Here is a 12,368-nt window from a genome sequence, read left to right as displayed (position 1 = left end):
CTATTAATATTATAAATATTATTTCATATATTTCCAAAGGCAGAAATACAATACAAATGATATTATAAAAAAGTAAGAATAATTGTTGCACAAATTTTTCACATTTAGAGGCTCAAATAATAGTTCTAACATATTCACTGGTAAAACGAGTCAAGTTAAGAAAGATATTATGAATTAATTGTTCATAGATTTAATGATATTATGTATTAGATAAGAAGAAATTACTGAACTATCATGAAACAGCCTACTAGGCTGCATGCACTTTGTTCAGTACTTGGTTCATGCTCTCTTCTTAGATGGCATATTTCATCCTCATCTCTAAAAGAAAATAAATAAACCTTTAAACTGTTTCTGTAAATTCCTGATCTCACTGGGAGTCAATTCTAGTTGCTGGAAAAGCATATTCATTGGAGTAACTTACATGTAAAACTGAGTCTGTGGTTGCAAGAGTCTCACCATAGGTAATGTTCTTTCTGTCTTTCTTATTCAAGTGGTAGAGGATTGATTAGAACTGAACACCTCTGTCATTTGGTCCTACATTTCCACCATCTGAGAACTATTCTCTGGTATCTAAGGTGCTCTTATGCTAGAAATCACACTTAAGTTTCCTTTAAGCACCCGAACTGGCTGATAGGCAGAAAATCAATACATCTAGTTGCACAGCTTTTGAACTTGTTATTAGCAGAAAAGTAACACTAAAGATATGTTTCCTTACAGGATAATGCAGAATTGATCACTTCTCTGCTTCACAGTGGAGCTGATATACAGCAGGTTGGATATGGTGGCCTCACTGCCCTCCATATTGCTACAATAGCTGGCCACCCAGAGGTAAATCACGCCTTTAGCACCTGTGAAAACAAAGATTGTTTACTTTTTGGGTTCTTGTTCTTAACTGTTTTCAAATACTGTCTTTGAGACTCTACAGGTTGATTTATTTTTTTAGCTATTGAACACATTCATTTCTTACTGGGGTAAAATTTCGCTGTATAAATGAGCTTTGGCTAGTCAATTCAGTCAATTTTCTAACAGTGTATTCAATAATCAGTTAACATAACAATGACATAGCTAGATATACAGAGGCTTTATAGCAGCTCAGTTTCCACAATGTGCTATGTTAACCTTGGGAAAGTTACTGAATCTCATGACCTCCCTCTTTTCTTCACTTATAAAATAGGAATATTAGTAAGCCTATTATAATGATTAAATTAGATAATTTATGTAAATCACTTTATCGTTTGCTTAATGCAGAGTAAGGACAAAATGAAAAATCATTCACTCATTTATCTACTTATGTATTACTTGAATGAATATTTATTCATCACCTATTATGCACCAGATACTGTTCTAGGTGCTGGGATGACAGTAGCAAGAAAGTCAGGTGAAATTTTCATTTTGTAGACTTTAGCTGTAAAGAATAAAATAGACAATAAAGACAAGAAAATATTATATAATTTTAATTAGTAGTAAGTACTATAAAAATAATAAAGTGAGGTAAAATGAAAACGACGAGAAAAGGGGGCAGTATTTAAAATAAGCTATACAGAAAAGGCCTCTGAAAGGAGGTGATATAGGAAAATAGATTTAAATGTAATGAGAATGTCAACCATGTAAAAGGAGAGAAAAGAATTTCAAGCTTAAGGAATGGCACTTGCAAGGACCCTGAGGCCTAAAAAAGCTGGGTGAGATTGAGGGACATAATTGAGCCAGAGTTTTAGAGTGGAGTGAGCTGGAGGAAGAATGATGAAGACAAGGTCTGGTGAATGGTTTCAAGCCAAATCACACAGTGTTTTAAAGGTCACAGGAAGGACTCTGGATCTTGTCTTAAATTTAAAGTATTAATTTTATATATCCTATTATGGGAAGAACTTCCATTTGCATGATTTGGCTAACTTCACAAATCCTCATGGAATAGTTTTTTTATTGCCACTGCCATTTGATAGATATAAAACTAAGGCTCTTATATAATAATTGTCTTGACAAATGACAAAGCTATTGAGGAAAAGAACCATGTTTGGAATCCTGATCATTTTGCTCAAAATCCCATGATTGTCACACTTTATCAATTGTGGAAACACCAATAGCTCAACAATGTAAAAGATGAGAAGTCTCACATCATCATTATTAAAAAGTTATGTTTCTCCCTTTTAGTGATGTTGCAAATTCAATTATACCTTCTTCACTAATACACACACATATACGCACACAAACTGTGAACAAATAGAGCTGCATATAAAATTATACATGAAGCCTATAAAATAGATGTGATCCATCTCTCTTAACAGTGTCATTTCAAAGGGCTCTTACATACAATAAATATTAAAATATCTCATTGAGAGCAAAATAGTTTCCTTCATGTTGACATTTCCACTTGTTTCCATATCACCTTATTTCCTGGAAAATAAATCCTTTTGGTGAGATTCATTGTAAATATAAGTGAGTTTGTGTTACTTGTGAGGAAAGGGGAAATTCCATTAGATTCACTTAAATATAAATGTTTTCCAAAAACGAAAGAAAAAACTGAGGCCAGTGATAAAGTAAATGAGTAGTAAACATTAAGAAATCTCGGGGAAATAATTTATGAGTTAGACACTAAGTTCTAGCAAAACATGATCAACCTCTTAATGTGGGAAAATGACAGACTATGTCTTCAAAACAAAATCCTTTTTTTCCTAATGTGTTGATTACATTTGTGAATGATAGCATTACAAAGGCTTCTAAAGCAAAGAGGTTAAGAGCTTAGTTTCTTCGTCTTCTATTCAAATAGCTCTGTTTTCTTTCTTTCTAAATCATAATATGGAAGAAGGTATTACATTGATTTTACCAGACTTAGGGCAAACTTCACCAAAGTGTTCCAAATAGACCTCTACTCTTGCCTTGCAATTCTTCATGGGTTTTCTGACTTTCCTCATTAGCTGATATTTGATGACTTTTATAGTCAACAGCTAACACGGCAAAAAGCCAGTATAGATACATTAGCTTTTATTCTCTTCTTCTATGGGGGGGCTAATTAAATTACTGATCAAATAATAAAGAAAAAGGTACCCCAAAATATCTAAAATAATTATATTCAAAATGAATGTATTTGTTGGATTATTCTTTGAAAACTATTAGCATTGACTCTTGACCAATGTGGGAGTTAGGAGCACTGATCCCCTGTACAGTTGAAAATCTATATATACATTTTGACCACCCTAAAACTTAACTATTTATAGCCTACTGCTGATTAGAAGCCTTACTGATAATATAAACAGTTCGTTATCACATATTTTTAATGTTACATGTATCATATACTATATTCTTAAAGTAAGCTAGTGAAAAGAAAATGTTATAAAGAAAATCATAAGGAATAGAAAATATATTTACTATTTATTAAGTGGAAATGGATAATCATAAAGGTCTTCATTGCCATTGCCTTCCCATTGAATAGGCTAAGGAGGAGGAGGAAGAAGAGGGGTTGGTTTTGCTGTCCCTGGGGAGGCAGAGATGAAAGAAAATCCATGTATATGTGAACTCGCACAGTTCAAACCTGTGTTGTTCAAGGGTCAATTATAATTGTAGTAAATACTCACTGTCAATATATCTTTACCCATATGTATTAATTCATTGAACATTTTTGAGTTCCTATTTTGTCTATAAATGGTTAGAATATAGGAATATAGGAATGATACAACAAAATAAGACATAGATCTTCCCCCTAAATATTTTGTAATGTAACTGGGCACACAAAATAAATATGCAGAAAAAACATATAAGCAATTCAAAAGTAAAAACGCAATATACTTATAAGTAAGGAGTAGGAAGGATGAGAGTAGGTTTGATAATTAGGAATACAGGTGTTCCTCAACTTATGATGGGATTATATCTGAGTAAATCTATCATGAGTGGCAAATATCATAATGGAAAGTGCATTTAACACACCTGCCTTACTGAACATCATAACTTAGCCTAGCTACATTAACCGTGCTCAGAACTCTTACACTAGTCTACAGTTGGGCAAAATCATCTAACAGAATACCTCTTTTATAAGAAAATGCTGAATATCTTATGTAATTTATTGAATACTGTATTAAAAATGAAAAGCAGAATGGTAGTATGAGTACTCAAAGTATAGTTTTCACTGATATGTATCACTTTCACGCCATTGTAAAGTCAAAAAACTGTAAGCTGTATCCTCATAAGTTAGGGGTTATCTATAATTAGAACATAATAGTATAGAGAAAATCTCAGGGAACACAAAATTAGAAGAGTTAAGAGTTTAGTGAGGATAGAGATTGTATAAGTCCATTTTCACACTGCTAATAAGACATACCTGAGACTGGGCAATTTTCAAAAGAACAAGGTTTAACTGGACTTACAGTTCTACATGGCTGGGGAAGCCTCACAATCATGGTAGAAGGCAAGGAGAAGCAAGTCATATCTTACGTGGATGGCATCAGGCAAAGAAAGAATAAATGAGACGCAAAAGCGGAAACCCCTGATCAAACCATCAGATCTCCTGAGACTTATTCACTACTACGAGAACAGTATTGGGGGAACCACCCCTATGATTCGATTATCTCCCACTTTGTCCCTCCCACAACACATGGGGATTATGGGAGTACAATTCAAGATCTTATTTGAGTGGGAACACAGAGCCAAACCATATCAGAGATTAATGTGGATTCAAAGAGTTAGGGAAGGAGTTATGAGAGGGGATTTAAAACTGAACTAATCTTTAAAGAATGATGAGAACTAAACAGCAAAAATAAGAGGGATCTGGCCCAAAATCAGGAAGGAAAGAATGAGCTAAGCACATTTAAGGGACAGTGAGTAAAATGATAACATGAAACAAAGTGTGAAGAGTCCCTGTAGGTAAAATTAGGTGTTAAGAATGGACCAGACTAAAGAAACTTGGAGAGTAGAAGTCTAAGGAGTTTAATTCATGAGAGAAGCAATTACTGTGGTATAATATATAACACATAAGAGTAGGTGGTGTGGCAGATTAAGAGATTAGTAGAACACAAAATTTCTCACTCTTTAAAGAAAGTTAAAAGAACCAATGTGATTTTTTTCCCCCATAGGAAATAGGGAGCTATTGAGAAAATATTTCGGCAAGAGAATAATCGGAGATTTGATAAGTAATGTGTTTAAAAGGATTTCTTTGACTGCATTATTTAGCATGAATTCTAGTGCGATTACATGATGATTAAACAAACAAAGATAAAAGCTTGGGTAAAGGCTTCAATTTGGAGGAAAAAGCAATTAGCTCCACCCATGTTGATTTTCTGATACATCCAAATTTTCAAGTGGAAATGTTCATTAATCATTTAGAAACACATAAACGACATTTAATGGACACATTTGGGCTTAACATAAATTTTTAGAGATTATATATAGAGGTAATATTTAAAACCATAACAACAGCTTAAAGTTGTATATTGGGCATAATGGATGGTCCAAAGACTGAGCCTAAGAGAATCTCCACAGAGACTTAAGGAATTCTTGAATAGCCACTGAAGGAGACAAAGAATTGCTCAGTGATGTGAAAAGGACTAGGATTATTTTAATATTATAATTAGGAGAGTTTCAAGAGTTAAAGGATCCTGGGTATCAAAAAGGTTAGTGTAGAAAGGTAGAGCACATTGGGATAAAATATACATCGAGTATTTCCTTACTATACTAAAAATTTAGGTGCCTATTCCACTCCTATTTTTTATTGTCGTGGTTAGCAGGAATAGCAACGGATCAGTGGGTGTTCCGTTTCATTAATAGTCACTATCTTTTATTGCCCACCTTTCTCTGTGAAACAATAGCTGATGTTAAGGCTGACAGGACTCTTTGTCTCCACATATCAAATTCAGACCTTCCATTAGTGTCTCAAGTGTGTTTGTCCTCCCATAATTGTGAATTCTATTAAACAATCTTACAATAAAATTTACATTGACTAGGCAGCTGTCTTCTTCAATAATAGAAGAGAGCATGTGCTGCAGATTCCTAGACATGCTGACTACAATTTGGGACTCAGATTTAAATTTACTGTGCTTTGAAGAGTAGGCAAATATTAGTTGTCCCAGATTTCAATACTTCTCTTTGACTGATACATCCATCTATCAATACATTTGCATATACTGCTTTGTACAAGGCCTAAGATCCTGTCAGCAATCAATAAACACGCATTAAATCCTCTTCTTCCCTTTAGGGTTGGAGAATGTGAGTCATATGCTTTCTCAGGCATGGAAAAGGAAAAATATTAGCTAACATTTGGTGGTACTTTATTATTCACATATATTTGTCATTTGGTGGTTTTGTGAGATAACTACTGTCAGACTCAGTTTATTAGTGAGGAAACTGAGGACTGGAGAAGTTGAATGACATCTACATGGGCATTCAGATGATAGATAAATAAGCTAGATGGGACTCCAACCTGGTGATCTACCTTCACGTCTGTAGTCTTATAAATAAAACAGCAATTACTCCCCAGAGACTCTTCTGTTTATTGCTATAACACAGCTTATACCCACAAGACACACAAAAAAAAGTATTCAGAAAGTGAAAAAACAAACTGAGTATGTCACTATCTAAAGCCCAGGCATTACTACATATATGATTAAAGCAACATTAAATGATTCAAAACTAATTTTATAACTCATTCACTATATGGGCATAACCTATGGAAGTACAATGTAGGTATATGAGAACACAACACACTCACACCACAGGTGTAAAACACTTTATACTTAGTCAACTAACTCTTTAAAAAGTTGTTTCTCTGGTGTTTCGTGCTGTAGTTTCTGCAGTTGCCAGAAGTCAAATCAGTTTTCTGCAGCCGTTGACAATTGTTTGAGCTGTTTGAGCAGTGAACAGAAAGGCATGCAGTAAACAAGTAAAACCAATGTATAATATATAGCAGTTGTGGAGTGGTTTTCTTTTTACAGAAAAGTGTACTTTCATATACACCTTGTGAGGTGAGAGCATTATTCATAGTTGAACTTATTCTATCCTACCATATCCCATTTTCAAATTGTAAATACTTATCCAATCACTACTTCAGACATGCTTCCCAGTTATTTTGGAATTTATTTCTGATTTCAAGGAAATGTACTCAGTATTGTTTCAATTCATTCTTTACTAAATCATCTAAATGTTTCAGTAGAGAATTTTGTTTACCAAGAAGCCATGGACTCTGTGTTAGTTATTTTTTAATAATGGCTTTAGTTTTCTCTCCAAAGCCACAAATGACAAAATGCTTAGAATTATAAAATGTGGTTTCTCTCTCTCTTTCTCTTATTATTATTATTATTATTTTTTTTTTTTTTTTAGAGAGAAGGTAGTCATGAGTTTTTTACATAAACAGTAGCAGGTCTGTCCCAATCTTGTGAATAGGCAATAGTCCCTTGTGAACTCCATTTGGAATCAGAACAAATAGTGAAACAAAGTAATAGTTAATGCTTTGAATAGATAACTTTGTACTGACCATATTAATTGACTTAATCCTCAGTTGAGATTTTCTCCTTATTTTCCTCAGATGAGAAAATCAAAGTAAAAATAAGTAATTTGTCAAGGTGACAGAGCCAAAAATTTGTAGAACAGGCCTTCTCATGCCACCTAGCTTCAGAGCCAGCTCTCGCTCACTGTGCTACACTGCTTCTCTCCTGATCCAAACAATAATCTCTCAGCTCACCTGACCAGAATTTAAGCTTTGGACATGATACATGGAAGCTTAGAATGTGTGAGGAAAACATGCCATATCTGCAGATCTGAACCATCTCAAAGACCAAGCACATTAAGATATTCTGGTGCCTTTTTGTATGGTCCCCATTCTTTTGGGCTCTATTATTTTTCTCTAAAATTTCTGCATTACATTTTTAATAGCTATGTTGAGATAAAATTCACATACTATATAATTCATCCATTTAAAATGTACATTTCAATGGTTTTTAGTATAGTTGCAGAGTTGCATAATCATCATCACAATCTAATTTTAGAATATTTTTGTCACCCAAAAAGGAAACTTTATACCCATTAAGTAGTCAGTCCCACCCACCCCTCACTGCCAAGACAACCATTAATCTACTTGCCATCTCTACAGATTGCCTATTCCAGACATTTTATACAAATGGAATTATTTAACATGTGGTCATCTTGTGACTGTATTCTTTTACTTTGTGTAAAGTTTTCAAGGTTCATTCATGTTCAATAAGATTGATTTCTATCAAAATTATGTTATAATTATATATGACTGATATATAATTACATATCAGCTGATAGTATAAATGCAATTCTCTTTCTACTATCTGTCTATTTTCATTATAAATCAATGCTGGAAGGAAATCGTCAACAAAAACTTCAAGTCCCCATACTGCACTTCTAGTCACAAGAATGTGCCTAAATTATCAGGCTAGGAACACCCCCATGAGAGAAAGTGGCCAAGTGGGGCCTCTTCCTGAAATGGCAGGCCACCTCTTACCTGGGTACTGGACAAGGCCCCTACTCCAGATGATTAATCCTCCTTCCCACCACAGGCTCACTCTTTGCATTCTTAAGCAGTTATGACTCTGTAAAAATGCGGAAGTTTCTAATGCTTCAGTTGCAGTTAGCTTTTTGTAATTAAAATTTTAGTAATCAGTTCATAGGCTAAAGCTTTCCTAATCAAAGTCTGATTTATTGATCAGCAATATAGTATGACCAGTGAACTTGTTAGAAAATAGAATCTCAAGCCTACCTCAGACTTGCCTATAATTAGCATTTTAAGAAGATTTCCAGGTGATTCATATGCATATTCAAATTTAAGACACCCTCACCTAAAGAGTAGTAGAAGAAATTAGATTTAAAAGAGATATCTGGGCTGTGTGTGGTGGCTCACGCCTATAATCCCAGCACTTTAGGAGGCCGAAGCGGGCAGATCACGAGGTCAGGAGATTGAGACCATCCTGGCTAACATGGTGAAACCCTGTCTCTACTGAAAATGCAAAAAATTAGCCGGGCCTGATGGCAGGAACCTGTAGTCCCACCTACTTGGGAGCCTGAGGCAGGAGAATGGTGTGAACCCGGGAGGCAGAGCTTGCAGTGAGCCAAAATCATGCCACTGCACTCCAGTTTGAATGACAGAGCAAAACTCTGTCTCAAAAAAAGAGGAAAGAAAAGAGGCACTGGAAAGGGTGGGAAAGACAATCTTGCATTGCCTAAACTCTTCCCCCCTTGCTCACTGGCGGCACGGCATGGCACAGAGAGAGAATCTATGTGTCTGGGAGAGAGAGAGAGAGAGCAAAGTGATTGTCGGACTTTGCATTGGAATTCAATGCTGGCCTATCATAGTGGAAAACAATATAGGGCAGAATTCTGCCAGCCCCCATGGAGGAAGCATTTAGACCAGTCTCAGCCAGAAGGTAAGCCTCCACTGCAGCAGTAGGAACCTGACTTCTAGCTAGCTCTACCATTGGTTGACTATAGTGCTGGGATCCTGAAAAAATTTGAAAGGCCACAAGGACTACAGTACTTGGGCAAGTACTGATGCCCTTCTGGGCTTGCAGCCAGTGGACTTGGGGTGCACATGACCCAGTGAGACCCCAGCGGTGGTGACCAAGGGAGTACTTGCATCACCCATCTCCCAACTCCATGCAATGCAACTTGGGGAGAGACTTCTTTTGCTTGGGAAAGGGAGAAGGAAGAGTATAGAGGACTTTGTCTTGCAACTTTGGTAACCAGCTCAGCTACAGTGAAATAAAGCAACTAGCAGATTCTGGAAGCCCTCTCCTGATCCCAGGCCCTGGCTACTGAACAGCGTTTCTAGACCCACCCTGGGACAGAAGGGAACCCAGTGTGCTGAAGGGAAGGACCCAGGCCTGGCAGGATTCACCACTTGCTGATTAAAGAGCCCTCAGGCCTTGAATAAACAAGAGTGGTAGCCAAGAAATAGTCACCACAGGCTTTGGACAAGACCCAGTACTATGCCGGCTTCAGGTGTGACCCAATGCATTCTCAGCTATAGGAAAGTAATTTATCCTCCCTCGGCCTCAATTTTCTAGTTTTAGAAAGTGGATTATACTATCACCCACCATAATAGTTGTGTGCGTGTGTGTGTGTGTGTATGTGTTAAATGACAATATATGTCAAATGCTTAGACACTACCTAGCACATAAACTTTAGGAAGGTTAGCAATCATTTTTATTTGTTCTGTTTTGTTTCTGATTTTACTGTTATATATTCCTAAAGAAAAAATGTGGTATCCTAGGTAGAATAAAACATTAATGTACAGTTTAACTTAGGGAAATTTAATATCCCCATTATATTGAGTCTTCTATTTCAGAGCGAATTCTTTCCATTTATTCAAGTTTCTTTTTCGATGTTTCAGCAGAATATTCTTCTCATAGATTTGTTAAAATTTGTTCCTAAGTATTTTATCTTTTCATTGCAATGTGAATGACATTTTCTAATTTGTTATAGTGTGTGTATCCTATATACACACTATATAAAACATATTAAAAATCAAGAAACATTGGTTCTTGATTTTTAAGTTTAAACCATTAAACTTACTGATTTGTTTTATTGTCATATTTTTTAGATGAGTCTTTTGGAGCTTCCTGGCTTACAATTAAATTTCAATATATGGTGATAATTTTGCTTCCCTTCCGATAATTAAACATCTTGTTTCTCTGTTTCCTAATTGCAATGGTTGATATTTTCAGAACAATTATCATTTTTCAATTGAATTAGCATCGTACTCTTGGAGTGAAACACAATTGGTCATGGTACATTATTCCCTTAGCTTGTTGCTAAATTGTTTTGCTAATATTCATAAGTGAGGTTGGTCTATGGTTTTCTTTTTTGTATTATGGCATTAGTTTACAAGGCTGCCATCACAAAATATCACAGACTGAGTGGCTTAAACAACAGAAATGTATTTTCTCACAGTTCAGGACAACAGAAGTTCGATATCAAGGTATTGGTGAATTTGATTTCCTCTGAGGCCTCTCTCCATGGTTTGCAGATGCATTCACTGTATGTTAACATGGTCATATCTCTGTGTGTGCACATGTCCGGCATCTTGGTCTCTGTGTTCTAATCTACTCTTTTTATAAGGTCACCTGTCATATTAATTAAGGTCCACCCTAATGACCTTATTTTAACTTAATTACTTCTTCAAAGGCTCTATCTCTAAATAGTCACATCCTGAGGTATTATGGGGTTAGGGCTGCGACACATGAATTTGAGGGGACACAATTCCCCATAACAATTATCCTTGTCAGATTTTGAAATAAATGTCATAATGAATCTGTAAAAATAATTTGGAATCTTTTCTCTGCCTCTTTCTGTCTCTCTCTTTCTCTGAATCTGTTACGTAGCCTGATGTCATTGTCATTTCACACAATACAGCAATATTACCTTGTCTCTGATAAGTCTCCCAAAATTTCACAGGCAGAGAAACAAATCCTGTTTCTGTAGGAGTCCACCAATATGCACACCTTGGACTACCATAATTTGGTTATGGAAAACATGGCAAGGGCCAAATATGTCAGCTGATGCACATCATTACAAATTATTGTTTAAATATCTCTCTAGTGAATGTCATTCATGATTGATAGGTATTATAATCACCATTCATTGTCATTAACTTTATAGGTTTCTGTACTTGATTTTTGTAGTCATATGCAGTTCCACAATGCCAAAATTTGACATACCTTCATTTCAAACAGTTAAGTTTCTGAAACTAAACCTTTATTTTACACATAGTCTTAAATATCTAAGACTCAATTTAAGAATACTGCATATTCTGTGGCATTCAAAAATGGTTTTCTCAGGAGTTGAAACCATAAACTCTATACCCCATTACTGAGTGTGCCCTGTGTTACAGAATACTCTTTATTAAAGGCAAAAATGCAGTCTACTACTCTGCAGGATTTTGGTCTGGAGATAAACACAGTATCATAGATCATGTATTATTATCAGTTATTTTAAGGTCTCAGAGCAATTCTCTAAGCATGTATCAACTGTAAGGAGTAATATAAAAGGATACTAGCTCATCAATTTCTTTTTGTCACTCAGGTCTTTGCCATAGACTCTGTTGGCTTTATTAAACATTAAGTATTGCTTTCAGGGTGAGGTAGAAGAGCATAAGCAAGAAAAGCTTTATAGGCTAATAAAAATGTAAATGAGATGTTCATCAGCTTGCTGCCCTGGAAAATGATGGAAGAAACATTACCTGAAAAATTAGATTCAACGATTATTGCTAATCAAATCAACCTGAAATGAGAAATCCCTTTGTAACCATTTGTGTTAATTTGCATCCTTATGCCAATCTTTCTATGCACTGAATTTGCTTCCAACATCCTAGGTCCTCCATACATAGATAGATAGATAGATAGATAGATAGATAGATAGATAGATAGATA

General features: G+C 35.4%; 1 protein-coding gene across 1 annotated transcript in view; it reads left to right on the top strand.

Annotated features, from left to right (window-relative positions):
• The window catches only part of TNNI3K (TNNI3 interacting kinase), a 302,223-nt gene that overhangs the window by 31,684 nt on the left and 258,171 nt on the right, over positions 1-12,368 (top strand). The window contains exon 5 of the mRNA XM_023209399.2: positions 718-828. Coding sequence (XP_023065167.1) covers positions 718-828 — 111 coding nt within the window. The remainder of the gene's footprint in view (positions 1-717; positions 829-12,368) is intronic.

The sequence above is a fragment of the Piliocolobus tephrosceles genome, chromosome 1 (genome assembly GCF_002776525.5).
Source record: "Piliocolobus tephrosceles isolate RC106 chromosome 1, ASM277652v3, whole genome shotgun sequence".
Taxonomy (NCBI): domain Eukaryota; kingdom Metazoa; phylum Chordata; class Mammalia; order Primates; family Cercopithecidae; genus Piliocolobus; species Piliocolobus tephrosceles.
Note: the sequence above shows the minus strand (reverse complement) of the source record. Positions and strands in the feature narration are given on the sequence as shown.